Source organism: Oryctolagus cuniculus, chromosome 1 (genome assembly GCF_964237555.1).
Source record: "Oryctolagus cuniculus chromosome 1, mOryCun1.1, whole genome shotgun sequence".
In the NCBI taxonomy this organism is placed as follows: domain Eukaryota; kingdom Metazoa; phylum Chordata; class Mammalia; order Lagomorpha; family Leporidae; genus Oryctolagus; species Oryctolagus cuniculus.
Window position 1 is genome coordinate 56666811 of NC_091432.1, and position 19283 is coordinate 56686093.

The 19283-nt window shown below is 40.6% G+C and overlaps 1 protein-coding gene and 2 long non-coding RNA genes across 4 annotated transcripts in view; 2 read left to right on the top strand and 1 right to left on the bottom strand.

Moving 5' to 3' along the window:
• Positions 1–19283, top strand: part of LOC127484355 (uncharacterized) — a 29567-nt gene that overhangs the window by 151 nt on the left and 10133 nt on the right. The window contains exon 2 of the long non-coding RNA XR_007911244.2: positions 5546–5684. This is a non-coding gene — a long non-coding RNA (uncharacterized lncRNA). The remainder of the gene's footprint in view (positions 1–5545; positions 5685–19283) is intronic.
• LOC138849587 (uncharacterized) lies at positions 38–2189 on the top strand. The gene is made up of 3 exons (XR_011388524.1): positions 38–130; positions 1275–1393; positions 1971–2189. It is a non-coding gene; the product is annotated as an uncharacterized lncRNA (long non-coding RNA).
• The window catches only part of IPO7 (importin 7), a 65605-nt gene continuing 52496 nt past the window's right edge, over positions 6175–19283 (bottom strand). For both annotated transcript variants that reach the window (XM_002708803.5, XM_017345306.3), the window contains 9 exons: positions 18685–18751; positions 18473–18598; positions 16610–16707; positions 13762–13857; positions 13437–13657; positions 13140–13345; positions 10931–11137; positions 9473–9589; positions 6175–8314 (listed from right to left, as the gene is read on the bottom strand). In XM_002708803.5, the coding sequence (XP_002708849.1) occupies positions 8217–8314; positions 9473–9589; positions 10931–11137; positions 13140–13345; positions 13437–13657; positions 13762–13857; positions 16610–16707; positions 18473–18598; positions 18685–18751 (1236 nt within the window). In that variant the 3' untranslated portion in view covers positions 6175–8216. The remainder of the gene's footprint in view (positions 8315–9472; positions 9590–10930; positions 11138–13139; positions 13346–13436; positions 13658–13761; positions 13858–16609; positions 16708–18472; positions 18599–18684; positions 18752–19283) is intronic.

Here is a 19283-nt window from a genome sequence, read left to right on the forward strand (position 1 = left end):
TGGGGCCCCAGCGGGAGGCGCCATTTTGTAGCGAGGGAGGGAGGCTGGTCCTTGTGATCACCCGTGAGGGAGAAGGGGTGACGGGCGCCATTTTCCCCGCAGGGGCGAGGAGGCGGCCTTGGAACTCCCGGTGGGCTTGCCGGATCGCGTTCTGGAGAACGGCTGGGCTTAGCCTAGTGATTGCTGAATGTTCGGTTGGGAGGGTAAAGGAAGTGGGGGAGTAGGAAAGACCTGACCGCTCTCTTAGGGCTTTTGCTGCCGGCTTGAGGCCGTTAGTCTGGGGCGAGGGCTATGCTTTCTTCTTTGCTGTATGCCGGTGACTGGCTTCCAAGCCGTCCTGTGCTTCCCCACTCACCGTGGGCTATCACCATGCAGTGGGAGGGTGATCCTTCGTCTCCTGCGGAACCTCCGGCGGAGCTTGGCCGCTGGCCGGCGGGTCTTGGACTTCGCGCACAGGCACTGTGAATGCTTCTGAGCCTCAATATATTTTCGGCTCAGGATTTGAAGTTGTTTGAAATAGTGTCACTATGTTCTTTTCCTTTTGGGGCTTGGCAAACTAAAACAGGGTGGGGAACGCATTCAGTCGGGCTCTCTAAACCCATGCGTACGAATTAGTTGTGGCAAGTGTGATAATGTTTCTTTTCGGTCTGAATCCAATCCGTTTCTAAAACACTGGAAATACTAGCCGAGTCGGGTATTCGGTAGATGCTCATTTGCTTTGGCAGCCAGACCAAGTAAACAGATTTGTTAACTTGGGCGTGCAAGGTGTGGTTGAGTTATTGAAACAGTGAGGAGGTTGACCCGCTGTAACAGATTTGGGTTCTGCTTGGGAAAGATGTTTGATTTAGTGTTTGCATTTCAGATAATTATGAAATGGACAGGCGGTTAAGTCAAAAAGATATTTAAAATAGCCAATCCTGTCAAAGATAGTTAATTTACAACACTGCCTTTTTTTTTTTCCCCTTTTCCTGATTAAGCTGGCCCTAACCAAGGTGTAGTTGCATAATTCATACCCCCCCACCCCCGTTCCAGGGACATATATTGTTCAGAAGATTAAAGTAGCTCTGATTACTTTTTCAGGCCCTTAAAAATATGACCTATATTTAGGATTAGGTCACGAGAAACTGGAGGGTTTTTGCTCTTTGAATACTCCTACCCAATAGATAACCTTTTAAGTAGAGTTGATGAAGAAAGTCAAGTTTTTTAATTTATACTGTCTGTATTTTCTGGGTGTTTTATTTATTTATAAAGATTTATTTTTAATTATTTGAAAGAGTTAGAGAGAGAGGTAGAGACAGAGAGGTCTTCCATCCGCTGGTTCACTCCCCAGATGGCCACAGCAGCTGAAGCTACGCTGATCCAAAGCCAGGAGCCAGGAGTTTCTGGGTCTCAGGTGGGTGCAGGAGCCCAAGGACTTGGGTCATCTTCCACTGCTTTCCCAGGCCGTAGCAGAGAGCTGGATCAGAAGAGGAGCAGCCCATATGGGATGCTGGCGCCTCAGGCCAGGGCTTTAACCCACTGTGCCACAGCATCGGCCCCAATATTCATTTTATATGTTTAGAGTTACTGAGAGGGTGAGACAGATCTTCCATCTGGTGATTCACTCCCCAAATAGCTTCAATGGCAGGAGCTGGGCCAGTCCAAAGCAAGGAGCCAGGAGCTTCTGGGTCTACCAGAAGTGCAGAGGCCAAGCACTTGGGATGGGAAGTGGAGCGGGTCCCCTATGGGATGCTGATGCTGCAGGTAGCAGCTTTACCCACTTAAACCATAGTGCTGCCCCCTCAGTAGTTCCTAGATGTAATTAAGTCTAGTTTTCAGCAGTGGTCACATAATGGATGATGGAACAAGGACATAAACCTCAGCCATTCTCGCTCATTGCCCAAAGAGATAAAAATTTATTCCTTGTCCTTTAATTTCAATTAGTTCTCACACCCTATTGCCTTCATACCCCAATTCTGCATTTTTTCCAGGTTCCCAAGGCCCAACACAGCCACCTGAAAGACCTGTGCTAGGAATTCACCAATACTTGCTACCCCCACCCACAACCCTAGCTCTTCTAAAATAGAAAAAGGCCCGGCCCCTGGGGACCCAGGCATTCTGCCACGTGTTCCATCAATGTGAGCAGCAGCAGTTGGTCACCACCTCTGTGAATTTATTTTCTCTGAATAAATTAAGTCTGGCTATAGATTTCATACACTGCCTCGCTATTCTGTGCCGCTTTTCCTAACATTTTAGGTGCCCCACGTAAGGTGGCACCAATCTGCGCTTTTCTTAATGGGTACTTCCAGAAATAAAAGCAGATTTCAAAATCATATCCGAGAGGAAAAATACTTGAGACAAAGTGAGAAGTTTCTGTTTTTGGAAAGTTAAACTATATCTCCAAATGAACTAAAACATTAAAAAATATATTAATTTGGAGGCCACTGCCTGCAGTGCTGGCATCCCATATAGGCGCCGGTTTGAGTCCTGGCGGCTCCACTTCTGATCCAGCTCCCTGCTATGAAGAGGAGCAGCTGGGTCTTAAACCGGCACCCATTTATGGGATGCCAGCACTGCAGGCTGCTGCTTTACCCACCATGCCACAGCACTGGCTGCTTAAAATATATTCAACTTGAAGGTGCTTAGAGGCACAAAATTTTTAATTTTGGTGAAATGTAACCTATGTACACCATTCCCTAATCCCAAATCATGAACATTGGTTTTTTTTTTTTCCTAAGAATGTTATAATTTTGTCATAAAAATTTTTATCTATTTTTATGTATAGTAAAAAGGACTGTTTTCCACATAGACATCTCAGAGCCACTTGTGCATTATTTTTTATTTTTCTATTTTTTAAAAAATATTTTTATCTGAAAGAGGTAGAGAGAGGAGAGGCAGAGAGAGAGAGGTCTTCCACCCGATGGTTCACTCCCTAGTTGGCCGCAACAACCAGAGCTGTGCCGATCTGAAGCCAGGAGATTCTTCACATGGGTGCAGAGGCCCAAGGACTAGGGCCATCCTCCAACTGCTTTCCCAGGCCATAGCAGAGTGCTGGATCAGAAGTGGAGCAGCTGGATCTCAAACTGATGCCCACATGGGATGCCGGTGCTTCAGACCAGGTGTTAACCTGCTGCGCCACAGCGCCAGCCCGTTATTTTATCTAAATCATGTTCTTTTTCAAGATTGTTTTGGCTTTTGTATATCTTTTTAAAAACAAAAATATTTATTTTAAAGTCAATTACAGGGAAAGTGAGAGATCTTCCATCTGCTGGCTCACTCCCCAGATGACTGCAATGGCCAGGGTGGGGCCAGGCCAAAGCTAGGAGCCAGGAGCTTCTTCTTGGTTTCGCACTGAACAGTTGGGGCAGCTGCCTTCTCAGGCACATTAGCAAGGAGTTGGATCAGAGGTGAAGCACCTGGGACTCAAACCAGCATCCATATGGGCTACCAGTGTTGCAGGCAGTGGCTTAACCCACAATACTGGCCTCATCCTTGGAGTTTCTACATTGATTTTAGGGTAAGTATGGCAACACCTGTGGTTAAAAAAAATGGTAACCATTTTGTAGGGATTACATCAAATCTCTAAGTCAGTTTGGTTGTTGCCATATTCACAATATTGGCTTCCAATTCATGAATATGGGATGTCATTTCATTTATGTAGCTCTTTCAATACTGTTGAAAAACTTGCTAAATTTCATTATTTTTATTAAAATGGTGGGGCCAGTGCTGTGGCAGAGGGTAAAGCCACCGCCTGCACTGCTGGCATCCCATATGGCACCAGTTTGAGTCCAGGCTGCTCCACTTCCTATGTAACTCTCTGCTATGAGCTGGGAAAGCAGTGGAGGATGGCTGGCCCTAGTCCTTGGGCCCTTGCACCCATATGGGAGACTCTTAAGAAGCTCCTGATCAGCGTAGCTCTGGCCATTGTGAACCACTCGATGGAAGACCTCTTTCCTTCTTTCTCTGTGTAACTCTTTCAAGTAAATAAATCTACCTTAAAAAAAATGCATTTTCTTAAATATCATGTATTGCTACTAAGTGGAAATACAGCTGGTTTGTGTATATTTTCTCTTGCCTAATTAAAGTGGCTAAAACACACAGTGTAGTGTTGAAGAGGACATTCTTATTCTTGATTTTAGGAAGAAACTTTTTTAGCCTTTCACCAGTAACTATATTCACTTTAGGGTTTAGTAGATGTTGAGAAAGTTCTTTCTTTTTCTCATTTTTTCTTTTGAGAGGCAGACAGATGCAGCTGTCTGATGATTAAAGCTGGTAGTTGCAAACTAAAATTTAGATCTCCCACCCTTGGCAAGAACCCTATTGAGCTATCACTGCTGTCTCCCTGGGTCTGCATCATCAGCAAGCTGAAGCCAGGAGCTACAACTGGGTATTAAACCCAGGCATTCCAATATGGGACACAAGCATCTTGTTGCTAAAAAAGAAAAAAAATTTTAAAGAAACTTTAAGAGATTCTAATAGGAAGCATTTAGAATATAGGGTTTTGGCCCACGCTGCAGCTCAATAAGCTAATCCTCCGCCTGCGGCGCCAGCACCCAGGGTTCTAGTCCTGGTTGGGGTGCCAGATTCTGTCCTGGTTGCTCCTCTTCCTGTCCAGCTCTCTGCTGTGGCCCAGGAAAGCAGTGGATGGCCCAAGTCCTTGGGCCCTGCACCTGCATGGGAGACCAGGAGAAGCACCTGGCTCCTGGCTTCAGATCAGCGCAGTGCGCTGGCTGCAGTGGCCATTAGAGGGTGAACCAACGTAAAAAAAGGAAGACCTTTCTGTCTGTCTCTACCTCTCTCACTGTCCACTCTGCCTGTCCAAAAGAAAAAAAAAAAAAAAAATATAGGGTTTCAGGGGCCAGCCCTGTGACTCAGCAGGTTAACTCCCTGGACTGAAGTGCTGGCATCCAATGTGGGCGCCGGTTCGAGACCCAGCTGCTCCACCCGGAAGAAGCTCCTGGCTCCTGATCAGCACAGCTCCAGCCTTTGCGGCCATCTGGGGAATGAACCATCTGCTGGAAGACCTCTTTCTCCTCTCCGTGTAACTCTGAATTTCAAATAAATAAATCTTTAAAAAAAAGAAGATAGGGTTTCAAATATTTAGTGTAACTGACCAATTTAGTTGCATATACAAAACATTATAAACATACAAAAGATAGGGATTATTTAGTTCAAAGGCAGAGCTAGAGAGAGGGAAGGCACATAGAGATCAATCCACTCCCCAAATGGCTGCAATAGCCAGGGCTGGGCCTGACTGAAGCCAGGAGCCAGGAGCCTCTTCCAGTTCTCCCATGTGGGTGCAGGGGACTAAGCACTTAGGTCATCTCCACTGCTTTCTGAGAAACATCAGAAGGGAGCTGGATATCAGAAGTAGAGTGGCCAGACTTGAATCAGTTCCCATGAGATGCCGGGATTGCAGCCAGTGGTTTTACCGACTACACACAGCATCAGCCCCTAGGTCATTAATTTTATACTTAGGCAATGCCTATGCTTAAGTTGTGTTAGATCTTTCCAAAGGTACAGTTTAGTCATATTAACTACGACTTTTACTTTGTACTTGCTTCAGGAGCTACATCTTGGGTTGAACAGCAGCATGAACAAAGATATAGCCTGGCCAACCCTGCTCGATACTCTGGTCTCTGAAGACAAGTACACTCTCTGTATGATTGTCATTCTTTTATTGTAACTTCCCTTAATATTGGCAGGTAGGTTTTTAAAAAATGGATGGCTTCTGCTTACAAAAAGTGACTTAGCTAATGTCTACCACCAATAAAGACAAATGCTGGAATCCACACAAAATCAGAATTAAATAAAAAAGAAGTTATAGGTAGTAAAACTACAGGAAAGGCTAGTTAAAAAAGATTGAGGGGGAGGTTAAAAATTTATAACCACCTAATTCTAAGACCTTTTATACCTTCCAAAGGTCTTCTCAAAGTTCCACAATCTCACTTAAAACCCAGACCCAATAAGATTCATGATCTATCATAATAAACTAATTTGATATTAAATTATTAAAACATATATTTGATATATTAGAAATTATTGTTTGAACACTAGTTAATTCTAAGGTCTTAATTCAAGTTAAAATCTGTAAATGTAGGTTAGTCTGGATTATATAACACAAGAGACAGTTAATATTTAAAGACATGCTAGTACATTCTTTTGAAATAAAACCTCAGCAAAGGAGAATTCTCATTCTGTGCATGGGAATAACTAAAACCTTTATTAGATATGGTTTTTCAATAACAATAATGTGAAAATTGGAATTACTAATTCCAAGTGCAGTGAAGTTTGAAATTTTAAGAAGACTAAGTATTAGGGGACAAAAGGTAAAGGAAGACAAGAATATTAATACTATTCAATATCGCCCCTCTGTACACAATGTTGCATATATACAACTACTCCATTTTTATTTTATTGATTTTAGATAATAGTGAAATCCCCTTAAGCAACCTAGGGTATACAGTTGGTGTCCAACTTGAGGAATGGGGGGATTAGCAACACACTTGATTAACAGTTTTCATCCACACATTTCTGACAATTTTTTTTTCATTTTTTGCCAAGATTTTAGTAATAAATTCATAAATATAGGAAATACTTTCACTCCTTCAGTGTAAAATAGAAAACCAAACAGTGCCAACAGTAGTGGCTTAATTATTGGTATACAAGAAAAACACAACACCAATGGGTTTTAATTATGCATTTTAAATATTAATATGTGCATTTCATTTTTACAGTTATAAATTTTCTAATCTGTTTTAGACAACAGCATGTAATAGTTTTTAATCCACTGAGATGTTGCTTTCAATTTGAAATATTGTGATATACATGTATATAAAAAATAACCCAATGTATGACTCATCTGACAGATGTTTAAGATCAATAAAGGCTTATTTTTGAGCATGCAATTAGGAAGAGAGGGAAGCAAGCCAACCTCTCTACACTGTCTTGTTGCAGGCTTGTTTCTGCAGTGGCATCAATAGTGGTTTTTGGAGGGAACGATGTGCCTTTAGCCCATATAGTTAAAATCTGATACCACAACAAAAGAGGGGTTAGAGGAAATGGGAAGAGTGGGTGGGTGTTTAATGTCAAAATTCAGTGTGCATTTTGCACTCTTTCTAGGTAAAGGATAAAAACAGGCCAATGAAGAAAAAAATTTTCTAATTAGAAAAAAAAAACTGTAATCAATTGAAGACATAATAGCCGAATTAAGTTCTTTTAATAGATTGCATATATAGATGTTTAGCCATACTCTTAAGATCAACTCTTTAAGAGTAGAACTTTATATCCAATTTACATGCTTCAGATATCACCTTTCTTATTTGTTACAGTAAGGTCTCATATCCAAATATCCACTTAAACACTGAGAGCTTTAAGAAAAAAACAGGACACAGAGGGAGTTGCCATTTTTAGCAGCAATGAAATATCACTAACCCCTTTTTACATACCGAATTCAAGTCACTATCAGAGGTGAGTGCACCACAAAGTCACCAGGTACAAAATTGCTAGTTCATTTTTAAATTAATAACTTGAAATTACCCCTACCCCCCACCCCATTACATCCCCTTCCTTTTATAAACAGCAAACATTTTGCTTTTATACATAGGCTAGCAGGCTTGTTTCAATATGAAAGTGCTAATTCATTTACAGATTTTTAAATCAGTCATGTAGTGCTACAATAAATGTCCAATAATCTACATAGGAACAATCTTTGATGAATGAAAATGATAAAGATTGAATAAGGCTATCGGATTACCTTATCTTATTTACATATAAAGTATACTCAATGGTGAGGAATAGACAAATCGGACAAATACTCATAGGTGTAAAAATTACATCTACCTTTGAGTTTTATACTGTAAATGAGACATTTTAAATAGTCCTGTAGCCCATGCTTATTTTTTCCTCAGAAAAAGAAAAGCTGCCTTCATGACATCCCCTCTTGTTTCAGATTTCCACAGTGTCACTTGAAGCTTCAGAGTCAGGATCTTACTTTCTTCAAAAATAAAGAAAATGCCAGCCCTACCTCCCCCATTACTCCCCTCCCCCCAAGAATCCCTCTGGTTTCTTTTCCAGTGCCAGGTTGCATGATCAGGTCCCACCTCCTGGGGTTTTGTTTTGTGTCCATCTATTGATCAATGAGTTTAGAGTAGATAACATAAACCAGTTCTGGAACCACTACTAGGAGGAACACAAGCTCTTCACTACAATCACACAGCAGGAAAGAAAATGATAATTCAATTCATCCCTGGTGCTGGGCCTCCAAAATTGAAAGAACTTGGCACAACTGGAGCACTGAATTTGTACCCTCCGTGCTTCTCAATCATTTTGGATTCTAGAAAACAAATAAATGAAATTTTAATAGGGCATCTGATCATCTTACTTCCTTATGGGGAAAAATAAGGAACTGTGAAGATATTAACAACCAAGTATCTTAACCACCAATACTAGCCAAAGTTGGTCTCAATTTTAACTCCATATGAACAGGGACAAGGGCATATGCTGTGTAGAGAAGATAATGTTACAGACTTCTTAACCAATTTTCACATCTCATTGTTAAGAAAAAAAAAATCATTAAATACTCCATATTGAGTCAAGTACATTAATAAGATTCCATTTCTAACAGGAATTTTTAGAATTTAATAGCAGGCAAAACAAAATACTTCAGAATGATACATATTTATAAAGACCTTTCTTTGAATAGTACTCTAGAGCTTACTGCATGTTAAGGCCTGTAGAAAAATGTTAAGACTGTATAGAATCTGGCTGGCGCTGCAGCTCAATAAGCTAATCCTCCGCCTGCGGTGCCGGCACTGAATTCTAGTCCTGGTTGGGATGCCGGATTCTGTCCCGGCTGCTCCTCTTCCGGTCCAGCTCTCTCTGCTTTGGCCTGGGAGTGCAGTGGAGGATGGCCCAAGTGCTTGGGCCCTGCACCCGCATGGGAGACCAGGAGAAGCACCTGGCCTGGCTTTGGATCAGTGCAGTGCACTGGCCGCAACACGCCGGCCATAGCGGCCACTTGGGGGCTGAACCAACGGAAAAAGGAAGATCTTTCAGTCTGTCTGTCTGTCTCTAACTCTGCCTGACCAAAAAAAAAAAAAAAAAGTGTATAGAATCTAAAACTTTTAAAAATGAATACTGAAATGTTTAAAGATGAAAACACATAGGATTTTCTTAAATCTGAGAAAGAAAAAAAGTTGATTGGTAACTTTTAAAAAAAATTTTATATTTTTAACAAGTTTCTATGATTAAACTCACAATGAGCTTAAGTAAATCATTAAAATCACTATACACTGAACAGTCTTCAGCTACACTGAAGAATCAACAAATGGAAGCCAAAAACAAAGGACATTTCTCTTGTATTAAATCTTTCAGATTAGAGTTCATCTCCTCCACTTGCACAAGCCACATGTTTCATGTTAAGTCCTTTCTTGAAATTTTAAAGCTGCACTGCCATTAACTGTATTAGAAGGGTAATGGTTTAATAACATACCATGGGCTGCTCTTCTTTGATCAGCCAGAGTTGCTATGTCTTGTAACTGTTTCCTTTGTTCTTCATTAAGACCATGAGTCAGAGCCTGATACCACACAGGATTACGGTTTTGAATAGCTATCAAAATGAGGGGGAAAAAACAAGGGAAAGAGATTAATAAGAAGGCCTGATACTTCTCTTCTATTCTGTTCTTCCTATACCACAAGCAAAACTGAAATTTTAATCTATTTACTATTTTTGAAATACAATATTTAGGAATAAAGTAATTCCAGTATCTAATCCTAACTCCTATCTCTACCAAAAAGGATTCAGAGTCATAAATGACAAACTTAGGTGACTTCAGGAATACAAATATTTTGTAAAATTCAGAGTTAAAGCAACTTGAAACTGGTCAAAGCTATGTTGGTCAGAATCCTCAAATCCTTAAATTTGAGAAGTTAGAAATGGGTAGATGCAAGAAAAAAAAAATGATGTAAGAAAACCTTTCTTATATATAACTATTATCTCTCTAAAGAACAGCAGCTTGGCAGTTCTTATGTTTAAAACAGTCACACTTCTATAAATTATTGCTTAAATAATGATCAAACTCAAAACTCTGAGAAAAACAAATTCTCAAAATGTCACAGAACTAGGAGTTAAGCATCTCATACGGGCACCTGTCCCAGCTCCTCCACTTCACTTCCAACTCCCTGCTAACGCACCTGGGAAGGCAGCAGAGGACGGACCAACAACTTGGGCCCCTGTCATCAACATGCTTCTGGCTTTGGCAGCTATTTGGGGAGCGAACCAGTGAATGGAATATCTCCCCTTCCTCTTTCTCTCTAAATCTGCCTTTCAAATGAATAAATCTTAAAAAAAAAAAAAAAAAGTGGCTGCTTCTAAGGCAAGCAGCCAAGAGAAAGAGACTGGAGGCGGGTAATCTGAAGTAGGAAAGAATTAGCACTTGTCAACTTAATTTACTTTTTGGAAGGCAGAGTTAGAGAGAGGGAGACAGCAGAGAGAGAAAGATCTTCCACATGCTGGGTAACTCTCTAAATGTTTGCATTGGCCAGGGATAGGCCAGGCTGAAGCCAACTGGCTCATCCAGGTCTCCCATATAGGTGGCATCTTCCCTTGCTTTCCCAGGCGTATTAGCAGGGAGCTGGATCAGAACTGAAGCAGCCAAGGATTCAAACCAGCAGCTATGTGAGATGGCAGCACTGCAGACAGTGGCTTAACCTGCTGAGCCACAAGACCAGCCACTGGATGACTTTTTTGAACTACTCTATTTTCCTATAATATCAGTTTTCTAAAATTACAAACTAAGTGTGAAATAAAAGTTGAGGGAAGAATACTCAAAAACACTATAGCAATATTAGAAACCATGCTGGTTACTTTGCCTAACAACCCTTTTTTTTCAGGGGCAGGCAAAAGAAGACTTGTTCAATAAATGCATCTATATATAACAAGGTGACCTACTTTGAAATATAGCTTTAAATATCTGATACTCATCAACAGGGTTATCTTCATCATCAATGATTGTGGAATAGCCTTCTAGAGCAGTTTCCTCAGCATCATCTTCTTCCCAGTCTTCATCATCTCCATCTTCACCTGCTTGCTTAGCCAGAATCTCCAAATATTCTTGACCATCTTCATCAATATCATCTTCATCACTCCCCAGTTCCTCTGACAATTCATAAAATAAGTGCCATGTAACACTGAAATATTTTGTAACTGAACAAAGTGACAGTCATCTTAATGCTCAGTAAATTAAAAGCCACAATGAATTCAACCACGGGTTAGTGTTTAAATGTTAAGCGGAAAACAGAAATAAAAATTCTCACAAAGTCTGAAACTCAACCACAACTTAATATCATTAAGTAGGATTTCACATTATGAACATAAGATTAGCATGCTGAGTATAATTTACTAAGAAAGAGCTTCAGCGTGCTACTTGCTACAAATGCTTTATTTATTTATTTATTTGAAAATCAGAGTTACAGAGAGAGAGAGAGATATCTTCCATCTGCTGGTTCACTCCCCAATTGGCCACAAAGGATGGAGCTGTGCCGATCCGAAGACAGGAGCCAGGAGATTCCTCTGGGTCTCCCATGTGGGTGCAGGGGCCCAAGGACCTGGGCCATCTTCTGCTTTTCTCCCAAGCCATAGCAGAGAGCTGGATTGGAAGTAGAGCAGCCAGGACTCAAACCGGTGCCCACATGGGATGCCAACACTGCAGGCGGCATCTTCAGCTGCTATGCCACAGCACTGTGCACCCACCAAATGCTTTAATGATTGGGGCTGAAACTGAAGCTTGGCCAGGGCCAAAGCCTAGAGTCTGAAACTCAATCTAGGGCTCCCATAAGGTGGCAGAAACTCAGTTACTTACTTGACAGACCCTGTCTCTCAGAGTATGCATTAGCAGGAAGCTGGAGTCAGAAACTGGACTCAGGTACTCCAATGCAGGATGTGCATGTCTTACCCACTAGGCTAAATGGCTATGTCACCTATCTTTGTAACCATTACAATAATAATAATTTCTTTAAACCAGTATTTTACAATTTTATACTTTTGTAATCTACAATGTCTTACCACTTAATTAACGAGATTTTATAGTGCAGGCACTCTAGTATGTTTTAGCACATTTACAATATATTCAGAATACATTAAAAACCATAAATCTTGTATTAGCTAACTGTAATAAGATGTGTACCTTCTTTAATGCTGTTAATTCTGTTAAATATTACTGTCATGTGCCAAACACTATGTTCAATATCAAGGATTCTCTCTTATAATGCTCACAACTTATTATCAATGTATTTCTACTTATGTTCATTTATAAGATGCAGTTAATGTAGAACTATTTTATATCTCCCTTACAGATATGTTCTCAACTTTAGGAAGCTCTCTCTCCTAAATGAATCAGTACCTTGTGTACATACCATACTATTTGGATTTTTTTTCCTTTAAGTTTTTAAAAATTTATTTTAAATGCAAAGAGAAACATGGAGAGTGCTTCCATTAACTGGTTCACTCCCCACTGACAAGAACAGGCTGGGCTGGGCTGGGCTGGGCTGGGCTGGGCTAGGCTAGTATTACATCTGGCTTTCCCATGTGGGAGACAGGTACTCAAGTACCTGAGCCATCATCTGCTGCCTCCCAGGCACATTAGTAGGAAACTGAATCAGAAGCAGACTTGGGGCTTAAAGCACATCTTTTTTGATTTGGTACTTTAATGTCTAGAAATGCTCTACATGTGGAAAGACAAAGTTCCTGCCTTTATAGACTTTTATACTCTAGGGAGAAGGTAAGAAGTCTTTCTATGAGTGAACCAACACAAAAACACTTGACTATGATCCTACAGTTCTTTGGAAGAAAGGACAGAAATGAAGTCAAGAGGCTGGCAGTGTGGTGCAGTGGGTTAACCTGCCAATGTGGCTGGGAGTGCAGTGGTCCAAATACTTGCAGCCCTGATACCAGTTTTGGGAAACCTGGGTGGAGAACCTGGCCTAACACTGGCTATTGCAGCCACTCGGGGAATGAACCAACAATGGAGACTCACTCTCTCTCCCTCTCTGGTGCTTTGCCTTTCAAATTAAAACAAAAACAAAAACATACAAACAAAAAAACACTCAAATGGTATTCATAACTAAACAAGCTTTGGCCTCTTCCATTGTAAATGCCTTACCAGTTTCATCATCATCTTCAGCTTCATCATCATCATCACTGTCATTCTCATGTTCTGCATGGCAGGCATATGCTCTTTTCAATCCATTAAATAAAAGGATAAAAGCTGGCAAAATCTGTCCAGAAACCTGATTTAAAACCTGTGGTATTTGTTCCATATCAATAAGAGCACACAGGCCAAGAACACACATCTTTCGGTCATGGAGCCTAAAAAAAATAAATAAAATGACTTCCACCGTTCTGTTTTTTAAATCTTAATAACCAAAATTTCTTATTAATTCCAAATTACATCACTTACCCCAAGAAACAGTCAACATCATTAAGCCACTGTGTAATAAAATGATTTGTAACTGGTTCAACATTATTAGGGAAGCGAAGATTTTCTAAGGTATTAAGTAGTAGGTGTGGGTTATAATATAAAGCTGCAATTGCAACTTGCAGACACATTGTTCTAAGTTCACTTGTCTTAACTTCTCTTGTCAGTCTCTCTAAAGCTGCTTCCACGAATAAGGGGATGCACTGTAAAGAAAGATAGCAAGACACAGGAAGACTATAATTAATAGCATTCTAACTATGTCCCCTTGGAAGTCTGAAATATGAATCATTATGTTAATCTCACTGACCTGGTCAATGCCACGCCCTTTGCACTGCAGAATGATGACCTCTAATAATTTTGCTGCGTGACACTCTGCATCTTCTCCTGCAACTCCTGTAAGAACCTGGTCAATAGAGAATCTAACTTATAACAAGGCTTCAGGAGACTTTTAAATGACAGAAACAATTTCACTTTTCTATGTGTAGACTGAGTATAGGGTCTTATGATAATCAGTATTAATTACTACAATATTCATTTTACAGATAATACACTAAAGCTCTTGTGAAGATTTGTAGTTGTTATAATATAGCACTGTGTTATACTGATCTATGTAATGAAAGCACCAATCCCATAGTGCCATTATGGACAACAGCATGCTGATAACCACTCACTTCTCATACAAATTCTCAGGGATATCTGGTGCTTATGATACCCATTTTCTATAAAATTCCAGAAAATGAAAAAACAATGAGTTGGGGGCAGGAAATAGAGGAGAATTCAGAGTCTATTGTTGGCAAATGTTACCTCAGACAAAAAATTAACAACATGGACTTGACGTGCTAGTTACTATTAGAGGACTAGATATAAGGACAAGTGTTGTAGAATACGAAAGTTTATGGCAGGGTTGGCGCTGTGGCATAGTGGGTAAAGCCACCTCCTGCTGTGCCAACATTCCATGTGGGCACAGGTTCGAGTCCTGGCTGCTCCACTTCTGATCCAGCTCTCTGCTATGGCCTAGGAAAGCAGCAGAAGATGGCTCAAGTCCTTGGGCCTCTACACCAACGTGGGAGACCTGGAGGAATCTCCTGGCTCCTGGCTTCAGATCAGCACAGCTCTGGCCGTTGCTGCCCACTGGGGAGTGAACCAGCGGATGGAAGACCTCTCTCTCTGTGTAACTCTGACTTTCAAAAAAAAAAAAAAAAAAAAAAAAAAGACCATGGCATGGCATAGATATAGCTCTATTCTCCAAGTATAAAATAATTTATATTCAATAAACTAAAATTATATGATTATTGTATGACTAATTAAGAGAAAAGTATCAATGAAGGACAAGCACATCTGAAAGATTAATGGTGGTAAGTGTTTGGCAGAGTGGTTGAGATCCAATTTCTATTCCAACTTTCTATTAACGTGCACCCTAGGAGGCAGCAAGGTGTGAGTCAAGTAATTGGGTCCTTGCCACCCACACGGGACAAATGGATTGAATTCTGGACTCTTCCTGGCTTCATTCTTGGTTGTTGCAGGCATTTGAGGAGAACAGATAGAAGATCTGTTCCATCTAAACAAAAGTTTTAAAAATAAATTTTAAAAACCCCATAGAGCAAAATGATATTTAATGGCATGCTTCCTGTCAATAAACATTGCTAGGAATTCAAATGCTACCAATTAGATTGCCTTTCATACTGATGGACCCTAATTCAATTTTTGTGTCCCAGCTGAACTGTTTTTTTTTTTTTTTTTAAAGATTTATTTATTTTACTTGAAAGTCACAGTTATACAGAGAGGAGAGGCAGAGAGAGAGAGGTGTCTTTGATCCTCTGGTTCACTCCCTAGATGGCCACAATAGCTGGAGCTGCGCCAATCTGAAGCCAGGAGCTAGGAGCTTCTTGCGGGTCTCCCATGTAGGTGCAGGGGCCCAAGGGCTTGGGCCATCTTCCACTGCTTTCCCAGGCCATAGCAGAGAGCTTGATCAGAAGCGGAGCAGCTGGGTCTCAAACTAGTGCCCATATGGGTTGCAGGCACTGCAGGCAGCAGCTTTACCCACTATGCCACAGTGCTGGCCCCCCAAGCTGAACTGTTAACAGAAAATTTATCCCCCACTGTGTGTTTGTTATAACATTTTTTAAAATAAACAGTGGGGGTGGCTGTTTTGCCTAGCAGTTCAAGACACTAGATGGGACATCCACATCCCTTATCAGAGTCACCAGGTGATGATTCGATGATTCAAGCAGTTGATCCCTACCACCAGCATGGAAAATCTGGACTGAGTTCCTAGCTTGGAACTTTGGCCTAACTCAACCGCAGTCATTGCAGGCACTTGAGGAGTGAAGCAATGAATGGGAGTTGTTTCCATCTCTTAAATAAATAAAAATTTTAAAAAACAATAGCATTCCCCATACATTTATCCTTTGACTTCTCAGAAACAGCACAGAACTTTTAAAACCTTACATTATTTTGTTTCCTAAATACTGTTATTATGTAGCATCCATTAAGCTCATGGTTTCCAAGCATTGCCTTTAAAATGTCTCTGTCCATTCTTGATCACTTAAAATTTATCTCACACAAATTTGCACCCATGTGGGAGACCCAGAGGAAATGCTGGGCTTCTTGCTTTGGTCTGGCACAGTCCCAGCCATTAGGGGTGTGAACGAGCAGATGAAGATCTCTCTCCTCTCTCTCTGTAACTCGAGGCGCCGGCATTCCATGTGGGCACTTGTTCGAGACCTGACTACTCCATTTCCAATCCAGCTCACTGCTATGGCCTGGGAAGGCAGTAGAAGATGGCCCAAGTCCTTGGGCCCCTGGCTTCGGATAGGTGCAGCTCTGGCTGTTGCAGCCAATTGGGGAGTGAACCAGCAGATGGAAGACCTCTCTATCTCTCTCTCTCCTCTGTGTAACTCTTTCAAATAAATAAATAAATCTTTAAAAAAAAATCAAACATTTATAACATCAAGAAAATGTCAAAGTATGGACAGAAGAAATACTTACAAAGACATTGTGTCTAGGGACCAAAAATTTATTTTTTCTTATCACTTCTAAAGTTAATAATTCTGGTAGACCCAAATTTTCACCACAATGTGGATTGCATTTCTCTTCACAATTTCATATATTTATAGCAACAGTGTCATTAAATCTATTATCCAAAAATAACCTACCTTTTTACACATACTGTATATCATTTCAAGATACTTGGTATCAGACAGAAGAGTATCTGTATCAACTGTTACATAATTATGCAGAAGAGGCATCATATCTGTATTAATAAAAAGCATAAGTTATACATCTTCAGAAATACAAATGCTTTATCTTTTTGCATTTGAAGAGTGAATCACCAGGTAAAAGATCTATATGTCTTTCAAATAAATAAAATTTAACAGTAAGAAGTACTTTAAAAATAAATAAAAAGGTTATATATACATATATATATATGTATATATATATATAAAGGACGAGGAGAAGACATTGTGGCACAATGGGTTAGCCACCACCTGCAATGCTGGCATCCCATATGGTTGCCAGTTTGAATTCCAAACTGCTCTACTTCTGATTCAGCTCCCTGCTAATGTGCCTGGGAAAGCAGTGGAAGATGGTCCACGATAGCAGGAAGCTGGAGTCAGGTTTAAACATAGATACTACAAAGCAGAATGTAGGTATCTAAGCTCCTGGTCCCAGATTCAGCCTAGTCCAGACTCAGCTTTGTGGATATTTGGGGAGTGAACCAGCAAGGGGAACAGCCTCTATGAGTGTCTGTATCAAGCAAAAAAAAGAACCATTTTTTTTTTCATATTAAAAAAAGGAGATGGGGAGGGCATTTATCATAGAGGTTAAAATGGGTTACCTAGTTCAAGTCCCAATTCTGTTCCTAACTGCAGCTTCCTGCTAATGAGTACTCTGAGAGGCAGCAGGTGATGGCCATGTCCCTATCACCCACATGGAAAACTCAGATTGAGGTGCTGGCTTCAGTGAGGGCCCAGCCCTTGCTATTGTGAACAGCTGGGAGTAAACCAGTAGATGGGAGACTAGTCTTCTGTCACAAAAATAATTTAAACATGTAGTTTTGTTTATAATATGGTTTTCCATAAACTTTTCAAAAAGCACATTTATTTTCATTTTACTTGAAAGGCAGACAAATGGAGCTCTGGAATCTGGTGGTGCACTCCCAAAACGTCTGCAAGGCCAGGCTGACACGAGGAGGCCAAAACTCCACCCAGGTTGCCAACACAGGTGACAGGGGCCCACTAACTTAGGCTATCATCTGCTTCCTCCCAGGACACATATTAGTAGGAGGCTGGATTGGAAATAGTGCAGCCAGGATTCAAACCAGGTACTTGGACATGGAAACGAGCATGCTAAGCAGTGAGTTAATCAATGCAGAAAATACCTGCCTCTGTATAAATCGTTCTAAGGATCCTTGTATACCTGAATTTTTTTCACCAAGACAAATTTATACTTTACTTCCATTTCCCATGAAGTTTTTATAGTACCCTATTTTTTATTTATTTATTTATTTATTATTTTTTTTTTTTGACAGGCGGAGTGGACAGTGAGAGAGAGAGACAGAGAGAAAGGTCTTCCTTTGCCATTGGTTCACCCTCCAATGGCCACCGCACCGCGCCGATCCAATGGCAGGAGCCAGGTGCTTATCCTGATCTCCCATGGGGTGCAGGGCCCAAGGACTTGGGCCATCCTCCACTGCACTCCCGGGCCACAGCAGAGAGCTGGCCTGGAAGGGGGGCAACCGGCACAGAAACCGGCGCCCCGACCAGGACTAATGAGTTGACTGTTAAATTCTTTGGTAATTAGTAAAGATTATACACATACTTTTTTATCAGACTGTTATATTTATGTTAAGAAACTAAACATAGCTTGAAAAAATATCACAGCAATGTCGTGAGTGAGCACCAACTGCCAGTAATAACTGTATCTAAACAACAAAGCAACAGTAACATTCAAAAGCGTAAGTTACAAAATAATCAAAGGGGTGGGACGCTCAGAAGTTCCATGCTAATTTGACTTACCTGTAAAGTAATCAAATCCATCTTGCTGAAAAACCTCAAATACAAGGGGCAAAAGCTGCCACATCTGTGGAGACACTTGTTGACATGTCAAACTATGTGCTAAGGAGAATATCTCCTCATAGAATTCTAGAAGAGAATACAGAGTCAATACTGAGAAATTCTTACTCACGTGAAATCACACTAAATTCTTAGTAAAATCAGAGTTATAATACCTAAGACATGTTGCTGTAAAACAGTACCAATAACCTGTAAGCAGATTCCCTCAAGCTGCTGGGTTATCTAAAAGAGAAGAAAAAATATAATCACATGGAATTGTGAATAAATTAATAAAATGCTCCACAGTGTAATTCAATAAATTTAAATATAGAGCTAATATTGTTAAGAAATAATTTCTTTAAAAAAAAACTATATTAAGAATCTTTGAAATGACATCTAATGGGGCTGGCTGTTGTGGAACAGTGGGTTTGGAGACTGCCTACAACAACAGCACCCCATATAACTGGTCCCGGTTTCTCTACTTCTTATCCAACTCCCTGCTAATGTACCTAGGAAGACACGAGAATATGGCCCAAGCGTTTGGGACCCTGCTATCCACATGGGAGACTTTGATAAATCACTTAGCTCCTGGTTTTGGCCTGGCCCAGCCCTGGCCATTTGGGAAATGAACTAGTGGATGAAAGGTCTGTCTCAACTCCTGTGATCCTTGGTCATCTCTGCCTTTCAAATAAACAAATAAATATTTTTAAAAATAATAATATTGTTAAGAAATAATTTCTCTTGGGGTCTGTGTTGTGGCATAGTGGGTTAATCC